Source organism: Eulemur rufifrons, chromosome 12 (assembly GCF_041146395.1).
Source record: "Eulemur rufifrons isolate Redbay chromosome 12, OSU_ERuf_1, whole genome shotgun sequence".
Lineage (NCBI taxonomy): Eukaryota > Metazoa > Chordata > Mammalia > Primates > Lemuridae > Eulemur > Eulemur rufifrons.
This window is the reverse complement of record NC_090994.1, coordinates 21150765-21168366: the sequence shown is the minus strand read 5'-3', so window position 1 is coordinate 21168366 and position 17602 is coordinate 21150765. Positions and strand designations below refer to the sequence as shown.

Genomic DNA, 17602 nt, shown 5'->3' with positions numbered 1-17602 from the left:
CCCAACCTAAACATTATAAAAGGCATTCATGTAACAAAAACAATGGCACCCCCTTAATATTTTGAAATAAAAAGATTCATGCCTATCTCAAGTATTAATTTGGAACCCATGAGCCATACAGATATACTCACTCTCCCAGGAAAACAATCTCGGTGTTGATTTCCCCTGACTTGTGGCGGAGAAAATTCCTCAGGAAAGCAGTGACGCTGTCCACGGTGATGTTTCCACAGACCACGATGAACCTAGGAGGCAAGAACAGCTGAGTGGATCCTCTGAGGAACAGAAGCATCTTCCCACCGGGATTTGGAGATGAATGATCAGCTTAAACCTGGTTTTAAGCAAATTTGGTATTTCAACCACCCAGATTTTAAGCATAGAAACACCAAGAACCTGCATCTGAAGTGCACAAAAGCAGCATCCGATGTCTGCAGTCTTCTATCCCACCTCCAGTAGGGTATGATGCCAAAAATTTGAATTACACATAGCTTTTTAGGAATATGACAAGAGCTATCATCATTGCTAGAGATTTCATATGTATTTATAACTTATAATAGACTTTTCACTTGATTCCTGGTTGCCCTGTATGTGTGGCCTTTTTTCATTGAGGGTCTGAGGCTGGGAGTGGTTCATCGATTTTCTTCTTAGCCAAATGCTATGGTTGAGGTGGCAACACATTCTAGGTTGTTTCAGTTTATCTTCCACATCTAAAAATTACCTAGTAGTTACAAAAAAGTGAGCCCAGTGGAGAGACATCTAGGACAGGTGCGGAAATCTATGTACGTAGTTTTTGTGGTGAAAACATTTTTCTTAGGATTAATGTGTTTAAAGATGCTATTTTTTCCCCTATCAGTCATTTAAGCAAACTGAAAACATAATTTTAGCCTAAGTTAACCTTAAATTGTCCAGGCATTATCGGCTGATTTACTCTGTGCCTTTCCTGAGATGGAGGAGACCAGACTTTGGCTTATCTAGTTTATTTCATTGCTTCTCATTTTGTATGTTTCATTCACTTCATAATATGTTTCCTTTCCTCTTCATACTCCTAGGTCAAGAGTGGTCTTTCTCCAATTGGGTTAAGAGATTACTCCATGGGAATTTCTCTCCTTTGTGCCTCTTTCATCTATAGCCGATGGGACTGAATTTAAAAAGAATTACATTGAATGTTAAGATGCCCAATCCATTCTTGTCTTCTCAGATGTGAAAAAGCATAATGAAAGCTGAAGTAACATGATTCCACATGGAAATCGGGAACAAATGTCTGTGCATGACAAAGTCAGTGATCTAAGAGGCTTTGTGGACGAGGGGTAGAAATTGCTTCTCTCTCTAGCAAATCCCAGGCCATGGATGAGCCCCATGATTCGGGGGAGGGGAGTTTTGGCTGAGACAACTGAATGAAATCAATTATTTTAAATTGGAACCATGGTTTTAATTGGATCCATTATTTAAAGTTAGGCATCTGTTAACCACATGATGAACGTGAGTAAGATAATTAGTGGTGGATTCAAGTGAACAGTGAATGATAAGGAATATAAAAGTAGTGCCACAATCAGTAACATTTATTGACAGTGAATTATAGCATTAGCTATCATTTTAGCTGATTTACTGCTCTTGTGAACATCTATATAGTTTATATCAAGTAGCAGATAACATCTTCTCATGGTATTTATTTTAGCACAGCCCTAGGTGAATGAAGGACCTTGCTAATGTATTCACATCTGGTTATGTAGCTAGGCAAGACAGTAGGTGTCTAGAATGAGATACGCCACTAACAGAATTTCTCAAACTGAAGAAATTATACTTGACAAGCTACTTACTTCTTCCCTTTGAACACTTCGTAGGAACTGGTGTATTTCCTCTTGTTTGCAAAAAGTTCCACCATTTCAGGGACGTAGTTTGCAAATAGTATCTAAAATGATCAGCAAACAAAACTTCAGGTCTCATGATTTTGATGGATGCTTCAAAATTCTGAGATTAGTAAGGCGAGAGAAGCTACAGAAAACTTTCTCTCATTCTAAGGGGGCGTGAGGGTGAAGTGCAGGTTAAAAGGGACCCCATCTTTCTTTCTGATTTCAGGCTCTGGGTTTGGTTAAGATTTAGTAAAACACTTTTCTGTGTTTGAAAGGATGAAAGCAAACACGAGCACCAAGGCCACTCCCAGTCTGAGTCGTCTGTGCCTCACTCTGACCCCCTCCGGCTCTGTCTATACTACTGGGGCTTGGGAAATTAAACATTTGGGACAGAGGAGGTTTAATGGCTGGAATGGAGGGATGTGACACCGTGGACAGGGAAATGTCAGAAAGGTGGAGTGGAGAACACTGCTGTGGTGTTTAAGGAATTGAAACGAAAGTCACTGGAAGAAAAGGAGGCTTCCTTTTGCCCTCGCTACACTTCTGAACCAAGCACAGACATTCACTCCTCTAACGTTTAATACTGGTTTGGTGAGAGCCTACTCATTGGGCTGGTAGGAACTGAACTCTTCAGATCCAATCTCAAATGCCCTTTCTCTTTAGAAGAAAGACTTAATCTGATAGGCAAAAGATGAAGGCAGATAGAGACAGCTGCTCAAATCAACATAGAACCTAATGAGGAAAGTCTGCCCCCCTTCGTCCACCATCCTGCATCCCTGGCAGCCGAGCAATTGCATCAGGTGCTCCAGGGGATGCAGTTTGGACAACATAGGATCTGTGCACCTTTTCATTTTCACTTGACACCTGCTCTGAATAATGCAACATTCACTCTCAGACCTGTATTGCTTTGTTTATTACTATTAACCCAATGCTTTCTGCTTTATGTCGCTATATTCAAAAGACATTGAAAATATTCTTCACCAGACTCCCCAGGGTGAAGAACATGATGAACGTCCGTCCTAGGGATGTCTTGGCTACCACATCTCCAAAGCCAACGGTGGACGTTGTTGCCATGACCAGGTAGATGGACTCAAAATAGGATATATTCTGTGAATTTCTACCTTTGAGCCAGGGATCGCCGGAATTTTCCACCTGTCCAAAGAGAGAAGACTCAGGAAAGGTCTCTGAATGGAATCTAAAGGAAGGTTTTTAAAGAATAGGCAAAACATTACATTAATTTCACTTCACCCAAATGAAATACGAAATGGTTCTCAGGCTGCTGTGAGGGGTTTGGTAATGATTGTACAATGTTAGTTTCCTTAGCTGTGATTATTGCTGAAATCTGAGGGGGCATGTGGCTTGAGCCCAGCATTTGGGATGCTCCACAGGGGACAGATGCCTGTGCTGAGCACTTTTCATGTAGCCACATTATCTCATTTTGGAGCCAGGGGATGCCAAAGGCTCTCAGATTGAGCAATTACTATTTATTCTCATGTTTAATCTAGATCAGGATTATCATTAGAGATTATCATTAAGCATTTCAGGGAGCTAGATCACACGAATGCTAGTATCTAAGGAAAAGTAAACAAACGAATTTTCCAAGTTATTTTCCCCTTCACACAAAAATCTTTTCAATGATTTTTTTATAAAAATCTCTGAAAATATTTTCCTCTGATTTTTTCACTGATTCTTCACATTTTAAGGAAACTAAATTTATCAGATTATCTTTTTTATATTAAATCAATGAAATAACAGGCATTTCTATTTATATTATACATAAATTTGTTATAAATGTACAATATATAAAATATATAATATATGCCATATATATGATATACATTCATACTTACATATAATTTATAATTAGATATTTATATATAATTTTTCTTTGTTTTTCCATTTTAGACCTTTTTATCCATAGTTTGCATATTTTTCTAGACATTTTCTATTTAGCACAAAAGGTGATAAAATGTTAGAGATGTCTGGCTGAAGAAAGTAGGTCTTTTTTGTTGTCATTAGGAAGAGGAATGGAAATTAGAAACCTTGCAGTTTGCTTAGGTATTTGATCACTTTTTAAAAGTGATGTGTCAAGTGCTGGCTCATTCTTAAGTTTAGTGAGCAGGTTGCAAGTGTGGACTCATGTAATACCCCAACTCCAAAAGAAGAAAGAGATTTCAAGTCTATACTTAACTCCCATGGTTGATAGTGAATAGTGTTGCAAAGTCTCCTAATCTGCTTTCACTGACTTCTGGGATCTTCACTATTTTCTAAGACTAGTACATCATAAGAAAATCAAGTTTAATCCTACAGATTTAAATCACTCATACATATATTAGGACAGTTTCCTTTAAGCCATAGTGTCTTTTGAAACATCTTAACTCAGGGGTTCTATATTAACCCTGCACAACATGTTGGGCAAACTAAAACCAAATTTATTTCAACCTGGAATATCCTTCAAAATAATTTAAATAATTCTTTAAGGTTTAACTCACTGTCTTTGGGAGTATTAATTTGGTGTCTCAAATCTCCTCCCACCTCCCCAGCGTCTCTCTGGGTTACGGGGGAGGGGAGATGTTGGGCTTTTGCCGGGCCACTTGCTCTCTCTGCTCTTCCTCCTGACCACGTTAGCATCAACGCATCGGTCCAAGACGGGACATAAGTCCAGGTGAAGATAAAGCATTATGGACCAATGTTAAGATACTGAATAATTATCTATTTTAACTCCAGATTTCAAAATTGAATTTTTATGTTTTTAAACTTTACAGTTCAACTTTAGATAAGATATGCTATGAAGGAGAAGGATATAAGGACACTCTCCCATCTCCTCTTACCTGCCCATCCACATTTATTAATATAGTAACAATATTATTTTTACATTGCTCATGTGCATTCTAGTCTGTAACCATAATTACCTGGGTTATGTCTTAGCTCTACTCTCAGTAATCACTACCACTACTCTTTACCATGGCTTCCCCATTCTTGAGTTGTTAATTTTGATTAATTTCCTATATGGCTGCATTTTATCTTAAAGATACGTTTTTGTTTTGTTTTGTTTTTTGTTTTTTAAAGGACATACATTATGACCTTCAAAGGATACGTTTTTAATAGGGGCTCACGAGTGCCATTTTCCCTTGCATGATTAAAATGACAATGCTGGTTATACTTTCTTTTACACAAACTTCACTTTATCATCTTCTAATAGTGATTGATGTTGCCAAGAAATCTGACGCTAATTTCATTTTTTCCCCCTTGTAAAGACCTTGCTTTGTTCTGCTTGGATTCTCTCCTTATCCCTGAAAGTCAGTACATGCTCCAAAATATGGTTGGAATTAATAATTTAGGATCATTTTTCCTGGGGTACAGTCTAACCTCTAATCTGCAGATCTAAGACTTTATTGTAAAACACTTTCCTGACACCATGTGTTGTGTTTTATTGTTAAACACTAATCACATGTGTAGTATATCGAATCAATATAGTCTGTCTTTCATGTTTCTTCTCTACAATCATTTGAGTGTCTTTGTTCTTTTTCACGTCAGGATTTTTGCTTCCATGCCGTCCACCACGTTTCTGAACATGTTCTTGTCACATCGTTAATTACATTCTGGTTCCCTCCAATGGGGTTTTCAGCTCTGTAATAACTTTTATTTTCCGTCTTCTTTTTCCTGGTACCTGACAGCCCTGTTTTCAACTCTGGCTATTGTTTAATAATCCCTTAGTTAAAACCTTGTGAATATTGTACAAAGAATCATTTTCAGCTTTTTTAAAGCCTTATTTTTTTAATATGGAGGGCTTTTTCTTAACTCTTCCTTGGGCAAATTATCTTATAATTGTTGTTCTTATAACTGCTGTTCTTATAACTACTGTGTTATGTGACTGCTGTTACACTGATGTCTGCCACAGGTTTTCTCTACCCTCATATTCTCACAAATATGTGTCAGCTACAATCAATGTATCTATGTCCCTTATTATTTTTTAAAGAACTTTACCATCAGCACCATATCGATTCCTTTCTGGTTACTATTCATCTTTGAATGGTATCAACTTTTAACTAAGGGTAGTGTGAGAATGGGAAGATGGTCGGTTGAGGTCATGATAGGTGTGATTTTGGATAGCAACTTCAAATACCCTTTCAACAAGATCTGCTATTTTCTTTGCTCCGGGATATAGTTCTAGGTTTTTAATATTCTAGGAATGGGTGTGGCTCAAAGTGGAGCCCTTTAATCCACAAGCCATGGGCTGCTTCTCCTCCTGCCTGTGTGCACAACCTTGCTGGATGTCTCCCTCCTGCTTGAGTGCTGAGGAGGGAGGTGAATGGTTTCCGATTTCCTAAAGATTTGCATCATCATTTGCATTTGGCATTTGACATTTTTTGTCGATGAATTATACCTGGCAAGTTTTAAACATATTCTTAGTTATTATTGATTTTGAGAGGACTCCAATAAAAAAGACTACATTTTCTGTTTTGTTTTTCTCAAAGGCCATTTAACATCCCACTTCAGTTTCTGCCTTTTTTGATGACTGCTCCTCGAATGTTCTCAAGCAGTAAAGTCCAGGAGGAGTGTCTTTCCTATGGCTGAAATCCGTTTACTAATACTGCTCATTATGGGAAATAAGAGCTGGACCTTCCCACGGGCAAAGGAGGTAGCTAGGTACAGGTACACGGGTTGATTTCAGGGGAATGGAGAAAGCCCCAGGGCTGTCTTTTGCAACAGCAACTCCTCCCCTACAGCTCTCCAGCATTTATTGTCTGAAATTCTCTAATTGGCTGCATTTTTTTTTTTACTTTCTTTTTTTTTTTTTAACGCTAAAATCCCAGAGCCCCCAGGAAGATATAGTGATACATTTTACCTGTTGCTTATACGTTTGGAGCTTACAAGGTTATAAATCTTTCCCTAAGGGCAGATTTCGAGACTTGGAAGAAGGAACACAGATAGGTAGATTGTAGGTGACACCATATTTGCGAGAATACGAGGGTGGAGGAAACCAGAAAGGGGAAGCAAAAGGATGAACCTCTCCCTGGGTTCCAATGATGGAGACAGGCGCTCAGCAGGCTCCCTCCCCTTTTCAAAGAAAGGATGCTCACGCTGGCAGACACGGTTAGGGACTGCGATGAGACGCTTACCAAGTGAATGAATCCTGCAGCCGTGAACCAGGTACTGAGAACTATTGATAGCAGTTTGGAAAACTTCACTGAATTGCTAGAGGAAGAAAGACAAAGAGCTGTTGGGTCTCTCTGACAGGTTCCAGAGCAACACAGTCACCTCATCATCTACGACCTTGCTACTCAGTACGCGGTGCATGGACCAGAAGGGATGGCGTGACCCGGGGGTGCATTAGAATGCAGAGCCCCAGGCCCCTCTCCGCTCCACCAATCTGCATTGTTCCGAGATCCCCTGCTTGATTCACGTACACTCTAGAGCTTAAGATGCACAGCTCTAAAACTCACCAGTTGCACACACTTGTTCAAAAAGTTTGAGTTTTGCTGTGACATTCATTAGCCTGATACTATATCACTTTTAAAAATATACTCTATGTGGATCAACATGAGATAACTTTAACAGGTTTTTACATTGCCTAAGTAATACTACAAAATGCAGTATGCCAGCAATCCAGGGACTAGGCTTATAAAATGAAATTTTGAGCAGAATACAGAAATGTAGAGTCACTCATATTACTGAACCGGTAACAGGATCTTTGAGTGAAGAGGATCAGGGGGACTCTTGTCTCCTAAGTAGAGCCTTAGAGTTTAGCTGAAATCTCTGTGGTTTTCAGCAAGAGTCTCCTGTCATGCTAGAGCAGGCTTTCCTGCCCTGACTTCTCCATAATGCATAAACACTTAGCAGTGAAATCCACCTGGCATTTGATGCTTCTAGTGAGAATGTGGAGGCATGGAGATTTTGAGTGGGCAACAGACAAAACTGCTTAAAGCTTTAGAAGTATTACTGCTCAAAGGTAGTTGGGATTGTTGTTGTTGCTTGGAGACATATAAGGAATTATTTCTATAAGCAATAGTTCACTGCTGCTGCCTGGTAACTCCTATGCTTGGAGGAATTGTCTTACATTCTAAAACCTGGGGAAATTTTTTTTTTTTTCACTTACCCAGGAGCGACATGATTCATTAAAGCAAATTTGTAGAACCAAAGCCTCTGAATTTCTTTGACTTTTTTTTTTTTTTTGGTGGTAGAGGGACCCAAAATTAAAACCTAAATGAACTTACACATCATAGCTTTATAAAACAAAGAATAAGCAAACTCTTTAAAATGATTGCAAAGTTTTCAGACAGTGTGTGATGCAATATAATGAAAGAAAGTGAGTGGACATCATCTTGGGAGCTGAAGGATTTCATGATTTTTGTACTGAAATTTTGATGGCAAATAAGTTGAGTTCAGTTAACATTTTCCTTTCCTAATCCAAACTATTGATGGTAAGTAAGCCGTACTTCAAACAGGGCTAGCTTTTACCTGGTCCTGATGGCTCGTAAAATTTGCAAGATTTTAGGAAGTTCTAGCAGCCGTAATGCTCTTAGGAACCGTAAACCTACAAAGAAATGGAAAGAAGAAAGCTGCCAAAAGAAGAGGTTCACTCCAGGGAGTAGCCTCAATTAGAACACCATTGGGATTGCTTACATTCTCTTTCTCAAATATAACATATTATGATGTTACAGACTTAAGAGCATGAGCTGTAGTCCAAATACTAGGCTTGACACTTTATAGCTGTTGCAATCTAAGGCAATTGTTTTACTCCCTCTAGTTCCTTATCTGCAAAATGGGATTTATAATAGTACCAACCTCATAGAGTTGTAGCATTGATATAAAGCATGAAGAAGCATGCCTCACATATAATAAGCACTATCCATTTCACTCTAACTCCTCTTTAGAATTGAGAGAAAATTTTCCATAAATCACTTAAACTATACAATGTCTAAAATATGCTTGTTCCTCGATGTTTGTATGTTGTTTTACTTTATGCAGTTTGATAATACAATAGCAAGGAATAGAATTGGTATTTATTTTATAGATAATAAATAATAATATAAAATTGCATAAAACAGATAAAAGTACATAATGTCCATGCACTGTCAACCTAATCCACCTTGGAGACACAACAACTAAATAAAAACTTCTCCAACATGTCACAGCGTGTATGGAGATGGTGATTAGTTTCTAAAGACCAAGGGAGGCTTTTCATCTCCCCAAGTCTCCATGATATCTCAGCCTAAAAGTGCCACAGGGGGAAGGAGATTTTGGAGCCTTGACTCTCAGGTTGTGGAGACAGTCATTCTGTCAGCAACTATTAAGCACCTACTGTGCACCAGGTGCATTGCTAGGTGCTGAGGTCCAAAGATGGTTTCTGTAAATATATTACAAAACCATATAATTAAGGTGGAAGATTTTTAAAATGACAGGCAGACATGAAAGAAAAATGAAGGATAGATACTTATAAATGAATGCTGAGTTTTTGTTTCATTTTGTTTTAGATATTGCTATGATTCCTATAGTACACTCACCTAGCCAGTTACTCTTCAAATAATAAGAAATGAAAGTTGGTGGGATGGTAAAGATGTCTACAATTGAATTCATCTCCAACCAGAATTTGACTTTGTCATCAGCTGCCAAAAACTGTGAAATGGAAACAGAAAACCCAAAGTTCTGTTACCCTCAAGAATTTCAAAGGGAGAACAAGAGATGGCATTATTCAGCTAGATTTTGTATATCGACTGAAGCCTTGATCTGATCTCATTCTATTTTACATATGTACAAACATACATATATTTATATAGATATATATGTGTGTATACATATATATAGAGAGAGGGAGATTATACCTCCCATTTTATTTACCAGAACTTAACTTTCACACTTTCTGAATAGACACTTTGCCCTTCTTGCTGCTTCTAGAGCTTTCTGATAAATACAATTATATACATAAAACCCTACTTGTGAGCAATGAAGATACATGATTTAGGATGGTCTCCAGTGGAAAAGGTGCAGTTCTCTAAAAACTTGGCTGGCCAGGGCCTATGTTTATGAGGTTCCCATTTAGATTAAGAAAGCAAGCATTTCCAGAAAGGTGAGACCACTACTGCAAAAAGATTTTGATGATCTTTGTAGTTGGAGTAAGTTTCTAAGGAGGCGCATAGAAATACATATCACACATATGCATATATGTGTGTGTATATATATATATATATACACACATAAAGATATGTTTTATGTATGTAACATTCTTGTGTTTGAGACAGGGTCTCGCTCTGTCATCCAGGCTACAGAGCAGTGGTATCATCACAGCTCACTGCAGCCTCAAACTCCTCATCTCAAGCAATCCTCCTGCCTTATTCTCCCCAGTAGTTGAGACTACAGCTGTGCACCACCACATCTGGCTAATTTTTCTACTTTTTTGTAGAGATGTGGTTTCTCCATGCCCAGGCTGTTCTCAAAATTCTGGCTTCAACTGATTCCCTCTCTTTGGCCTCCCAAAGTGCTGGGATTACAGGTGTGAGCTACCATGCCCAGCCTCTATAACCTATATATAGAGAGGTGTGGGGTATATATGATATATATATGTGTGTGTGTACATATGTATATGTATACACAGTCACTCACAAATATGGGGTGAATAAACACATTGAAATCTAGATCTAGGATAGGTACTTAATAAATGCCTGTGGAATGACAGAACTATTTAATAAATGAGTATGAAAGAGGTCAAACAAAGCTACAAATGTATTTCATGTAGTTACATGGCACTTATGCCATCAGGGGAGCCACAGACATCTCCACAGACTTGTTTCCCAAGTCCTGCTAGCTTGCCATTATTATAGTAGTAAAGCTTTCCCAGTGGTAGGTGGGAAGCCAGCAAGGAGGTCTTTGCCGCAGCATGATGATATTTAACAAAGGAAAGCATATTTTCATTTTGTGATAGAACTTTTGACCTAGTTTACAATTTCAAGTACAGGAGCAAGAGTTTTTAGGTCTCATTATATATTTGACAATTTAGGGCACAGACCCTCTATCTTTAGAGCCTGAAAACATAGGCAGGTTGTAAAACCAACTGGAGTCTGCGTAGGTGGCACTCGTGGTGCTTGTGTGTTGACCCCCACTTTCACTAGGTACTTACTCTCAACCCAAAATAGAAACTAAAGAAAGCATTGAAAATCAAATCAATAGGAATGGTTTTGTCTTCATACGATGAACAGCTTCCAACAGGGCTGGAAAAAGAAACAAGGACAGTTTGTAAAGATGAACATTTTAAAAGCAGTGTCTATGTTGGACCAAATAAAGGGAAAGAGGAGGCAATTTTCTATTTATTCACCATGAATCCAGACACCTAAGTTCAGATCTCAAGGAAATTACTTTTCTTTTGGGAGCAGAGGAATGCATAAACGAAACCACTGGACTGCCCATGGAGTTGAAAATAACAGAAAAATTACTCACCATTTCTTTCATTGGGTTTATTGGTTCTATTTCCATTTTATCAGTGGGAATTCAGAGCCACAGAGATTATATAGCTCTTCTTGGTTTGCAAGACCCCCTAACCAGTCAGAATACTTCGTCTTTTGTACCCTTCTAATATAGAGAGACTTTGGGTCAAATGGACTAATTTGAACCAAATTCAAAGAAAACTTCCTAAAAGATCTGTTAGGAATTTACAGAGCAAAGATTACCAGTTTCTCTAGGTTCTTGAAAATTGCCTGGCTGCTGTGGCCCTGCAATCCCAATTTTATTACAGCTGGAAATTCAATATAATTCCCAGATGATTGGCATGGAATTCAGATTAGATTGGGTTTTGTCCAAAAAAAAGGTGCCCTAATCCTGTGAGGTAAGAAGGGAATGCCTTCAGAGGACAGCTTCTTTATCACACGTGAGGTCTACCATTTTCCTTTCTCAGGACTGTCCAAAGTTGTTTGCAACCTATGAGAAACCTTGAAACTACGACAGAACTTCTGAGTCAACACCTAAGGTATCCAAAGGTGTGCAAAGCCTTCTTAAATGGTCCAAGGTAGGAGAGGACAGCTGGAGGCGTGGAGCCCCAGAGACTGAAGAGTAGACGTGTAAACACCATCTGCAGCCCCTAGCAAAGCAGGTGTCAGAATGCAGGGGAAATTCTTGCATATTTGGCAAAGCTGGTCTTAGCCCGGGGAGCTAAACGCTTACCCTTTTTATGAGCTTGTGCGTGCACGTTGTGTGTGTGTATGTGTGTGCATGTGTGCACATGTGCATATATGTGTGCCTGTGTGTGTGTGTGCATATGTATGTGCCTGTGTGTGTGTGAAAGCGTATTAAGTACATGAAGCATTATCCCCGAGGAGATAATTCCAAATTAGCTGAGCAACTTACTGACATAGCAGACAAGGGAGCCTGGGGATTTTACTCACTCATTAGAGTTGATGAAATAGATTATAAGAGACCCGATGCTTAGGACAAAGACAAGGATCACCTGAAAACAAAAAAACAGGGACAAATGTACAAATCAATTTTATTGACATGGAACAAATAAACCAACAAAATTGTGTTTTCTCTTTTTATCTTGCCTATGTATGAGCGGCCATTTATTCACATATTCATTTGTTAGCATTCATTCATTCAAGAAAACTTGATTTGACCTTTACTCATGTTCATTCAGTAAACGAACATGTACCCATTTTACTTACCTAATTTTAACTCTCACGTGCTTCAGACTAAGAGGTTTGCTCTTGCTGATTTGAGAGCTTTATGATCTCAATGTCCTGTTATTTATTTATTCATTCACTCATCAAACATTTATTAAGTGCTTAATAGGTGTTATGTAATTTATTACATGCTAGAAAACAAGGCTAATGGAAATGGACCCTGGACTTTGATTGCCCGAGATATCGTAGAAGAAACAGTCCTGAACATGTGTGCCCTCAAGAATAGTCTGAATTTTGATAGTACGGAAAGTGCTACAAGTGAGAAGAAAATGAGTGCTTTTAACGCACCAACACATCTGATCTTACAGACCAGGAGGAACTTGTGCAATGTTATCAGAAAACTGTCCATTCAAAGATCTTGATGCTTTTGAATGAAACCTTTGGAGCCTTCATGACTTTTTAGGTCAACTTTAGGTAACTTAACATTCTTCCAATTGCTTCCAGTTTTTAAACCACCCAGTTTTTTAATATGTCCAGTCCAATGCAGTTCTAATAACAAAGCTCTGAATTTTTTTTTACCATTAAATCTTCACTTGCTTCTGGCTCAGATGTTGCTTGGGTAAGGCTATCTGTATTGAGAAAGGTTTCAGTTTCTTCTATATTAGCCCTTTCTGGATTTTTATTCCTAGTTTCCCACTGACTAGGCTGCCTCTGCCCTCTCCAGGATTGTCGGCCAGTGTGGGAGGTGAACAGAAAGGGGAGGTCAGGGCAGGAACTGTCATGATTGACTGGCATTAGATCCTAGTGCTCACACCCTGGAACTCTCAGAGCACGGAAGGTGTTTGATGTCTACTTTCATGGGTGGTCTTATTGCTTTTTAGAGATCCCAATTGAATCCACATTCAAATTAAGCAGGTATTTCTTTATTTTTTAATTTCAGCATATTATAGGGGTACAAAAGTTTAGGTTATGTATATTGCCCTTGCCCCGCTCCCCCGAATCAGAGCTTCAAGTGTGTCCATCCCCTAGACGGTGCATATTGCACCCATCCCCTCCCCCCCCACATCTGCCTGTCACCCAATTAATGTTATTCCTAAATGTGCTTTTTGGTGATGATCAGTGAAACCAATTTGATGGTGAGTACATGTGGTGCTTATTTTTCCATTCTTGGGATACTTCACTTAGTAGAATGGGTTCCAGCTCTATCCAGGAAAATACAAGAGGTGCTATATCACCACTGTTTCTTATAGCTGAGTAGTCCATAGTATACATATACCACATTTTATTAATCCACTCATGGATTGATGGGCACTTGGGTTGTTTCCACATCTTTGCAATTGTGAATTGTGCTGCTATAAACATTCGAGTGCAGGTGTCGAAGGAAACTGCAGAGCACGTACCACAGGTGGAAAACCATATCATGCTTGTGGATCGTAAGAATCAACATTGTTAAAATGCCTATACTGCCCAAAGTGATCTACAGATTCAATGTAATCCCTATTAAATTACCAACATCATTTTGCACAGATACAGAAAAAATAATTTTACGCTTTGTATGGAACCAGAGAAAACTCCGTTTAGCAAAAGCAATTTTAGGCAGTAAGAACAAAATGGGAGGTATTAACTTGCAGACTTCAAACTATACAAGGCTGTGGTTATTAAATCAGATTGGTATTGGCACAAGAACAGAGACACATACCAGTGGAACAGAACTGAGAATCCAGATATAAAATCATCCTCATGTAGCCATCTAATTTTTGACAAAGCAGACAAAAACATACACTGGGGAAAGGATTCCTTATCCAACAGACTCTTGTCATAAACGAGCCAGAAATCTGTGCTCTGTGCTCCCAAAATTCTAAGAGATGCAAATTGGGATTTCTGAATGGTCTCTCTTCAGCCCCTCTCCTTAGGCTTGAGATGAGAGGAATGTACTCCCACCTCTGCCGCGCAGAGATCATCCCCAAACTGCTCTTCTATTTTCAATTTGCCCTAATTTGCAAGTAATTGGGTAAGCTACTAACAGCTTCAACTGATTTTCTTCCAACTGATTTGTAAGAGGCAGTTCTGGGTCTGGCTCTTACTGTAAGTTCCATTTCAACATCTAGGCTAAATGTTGATGGAGATAGTACTAAGTTTGATGGTTTGGTGCAGATATTCAGTTAGAAATGTAATCTGAAGCTCAGGAAAAATGTTGGGAGTGAATATACATATATGTACATTATATATGTGATAGCATGTAGATAATTATTAATAGTTTTCATGAAGTCTTTTTTTCTTTTCTTTACATTCCATTATGTATATTTCTTTTTCTCATACTAAATCGCACAGGAAATTAAAGTATGAATTGTACTGACAAACTTCTGGGATGATGTTGGCGTGTGTGCCATATGTTTACAGCCCCCCAAACCGTGGAAAAATGAACATAAATAAATAAATAAGAAAATTTTAGTTTTATTGAAACTAAGAACAATCCCAACCCCACACCACAAGCCCAAGGAATATTATCCATAAATACTATACAACTGGCAGCAAAATGTATACTAAACCCAAGGAAGACACCAGGAGCTAACAGCTTGTGGATGCCATTAAGGGAGAGAGTCAGGTACAGATGGGAGGTGACTCTGAGAGGACTTGGAAGTTTGTCTTGGCTTGGAGGAGCAAAATCAGGAGGAGCTGGCTGTTTAGGGAAGAGCAGAAAGCCCTGCCCCTGGGCCATGGCGGTGTGGATGGGAGATGGGGACGCTGGGCCAGAGCAGCCTGGAGGAGACACCTGGGGGCCCAGCAGTCACAGAGGAGGGACCTCTTGGCTAGTGGCAGCACTTTTTTCTCAGAAATACCTTAGAAAATAGTGAGAGGAAGAAACTGAAGGATCTGGGACCTCACCCAGATAGAGCCTTGTTGTGCAGCTGCTGGCCACGGCATTACCCGCATGTTTATGGGGAAACACAGTAAATTGGGACTTTGATTTCCACAGTGGGACTTTCAAAACCCTGTTTAGTGAGTTGGTAGTTGTGAGTGTCTTCAGAACACGATGACTGATGCAGTAAAAATGGACACCTTGAATATTCCAAATGTCCATTTATGAATATTAGCGGATGATGGAAAAGTGTCAGTTATAGGAGAAGAGCAAGAAAACAGAAAGAGCAGGCAGAGAAAACATGTGAAATGACCTTCCATGAAAGAGTTAATGCAGAATATGTGATTAAACGTTTTAAACTCACAATTACGGTTCCTGGTGAGATTTGAGAGGGCATTGCACTGATAAAATAAATGCAGCCTACGATCAGAAGCAAGAGAAAGTTCTTGGGGCTGGAGGGAATGTGATTGACTAAATTAGAATCTCAACAGAGGTCCTGAATAGCAGAATGGATATTGATGAAAGTGAAATAGAATAAAGGAATTCTCCGAGACCACTAAGCAAACAACAGAGATAAAAACTACGATACAAAGGGGCATGGAGGTTAAATGCAAGAGATACAACTATAATGTGCAGTTTAGGATGACAAAAAAACCACATTTTTAAAAAAAAAATATTAGCTAAAGAAAATAGAAAAAAATACTTTCCTGAACTTAAAACTGACCTGAGTCTAGATTGGAAAGGTTCACAAGAGTCATTAGGCAGGAAACGTTGGAAGAAGGTACACAGGATAGTGAAATTTCAGATATTGAAAAGATATTCTATGTTCTTCTACATTGGAAAATATATACAATAGGTTATTCACAAACTAAAGAGTATAAGACTAACTTCATAACTCTCATTTCTGATCTGTATCAATTAGGGTCCAGCAGGGAAGGTAGAAATCACATAAGCCATCTTACAAGAGAATTTAATTTTGACAATCTAGGGCATGGGTATATTTATGCCTAATGGGTGAGGTGCACACTGTCTGGGGGATGGGCATACTTGAAGCTCTGACTCAGGCAGGGCAAAGGCAATTTATGTAACCTAAATATTTGTATCCCTGTAGTATTCTGAATTTTTTTAAAAAAGTATTTTTCTGCAACAATAATTCTTCCCTTTCATAACAGTAGCTATTCTTTTGTGATCAATATCTTTCTGTGATCAATTTTAACTTATATTTTGTAAACAAAGTTCATGTTGATGGCAAAAAAATAAAATAATCTATTAAGTAAGATTGGAGGAGCAGAAAGACAAGAAAGGAGTATGGGGGTAACACACAGTTAAAAACTGCAAGCTTTTAAGGGATCAACAAAAAAGGTTGAAATGACCCAAATTTAGTGGTTTAAAAGAGGTAACTTTCGGAGCTGTGATTCTGAGATAGGAGGAGGAGTCCCAGCACAGCTGGTCGTTGTACCTCTGGGGAGATGCTGAAACCTGGTTCTGGAGGTGTTGGGAAAAATGGAAACAGGAACCCAGGACTGCAACTGGACTACAAATTCACTGAGTCAGTGAGGCTGAAAAGAGCAGACATAAAACACAGAAGGAGCAGTTCCCTCCCTTCTTCTGGGCTTCCTGTCTCTTCGTGGACCCCTGTTGGCAGAGCCTAAGTGTGAGCACCATGAGTGAGCTGACCAGAGAGGCATCTTTGCTGAACACTGGCCCCACAAAGCAAAGCAGACAAAAAAGTGTGGATTTGGAACCACTAGACAACAGCTTACTTCCTAGCATGTAGCCATAAGTGCTAGAAGACATTGGAACGGCTTTTACAAAGATTTTTTTTTTTTTTTAATGATTGCAAGTCAAGAATTCTAAACTCTAGATACTACTAAATTACAAAAAAAAAAAAAATGGTGAACTAGCACCTCTTATATTATCCTGGATATGGATTGAGCCCATCCTTCGAAGTGAGGCATCACAAGGATGGAAAAACATGCACCACATGTACTTGCCATCAAACTGGTACTAACTGACCAACACTAAGGTGCTCACATGGTAGTAATACTCATTGGGTGCCGGTCAGGTGGGAGGATGGGAGGGTAAACCCACAACTAATGGAAGCAGAGCACACTGTATGGAGGAAGGGCACGTTTATAGCCTGGCTTGGGGAAGGCAAACACATTATATGTAACCAAAATGTTTATACCGCGATAATATCCTGAATTAAAAAAATAATAAATAAATAAATAAATAAATAAAAACTGGCCAACTAAATAGGCCAAGCTATGTTTATATTAATACTA

The 17602-nt window shown here is 38.8% G+C and overlaps 1 protein-coding gene across 1 annotated transcript in view; it reads right to left on the bottom strand.

Annotated features, from left to right (window-relative positions):
• The window catches only part of KCNU1 (potassium calcium-activated channel subfamily U member 1), a 124187-nt gene that overhangs the window by 96447 nt on the left and 10138 nt on the right, over positions 1 to 17602 (bottom strand). Inside the window, 8 exon segments of the mRNA XM_069485045.1 lie at positions 132 to 242; positions 1815 to 1906; positions 2829 to 2999; positions 6971 to 7046; positions 8310 to 8385; positions 9356 to 9467; positions 10966 to 11056; positions 12224 to 12285. Coding sequence (XP_069341146.1) covers positions 132 to 242; positions 1815 to 1906; positions 2829 to 2999; positions 6971 to 7046; positions 8310 to 8385; positions 9356 to 9467; positions 10966 to 11056; positions 12224 to 12285 — 791 coding nt within the window.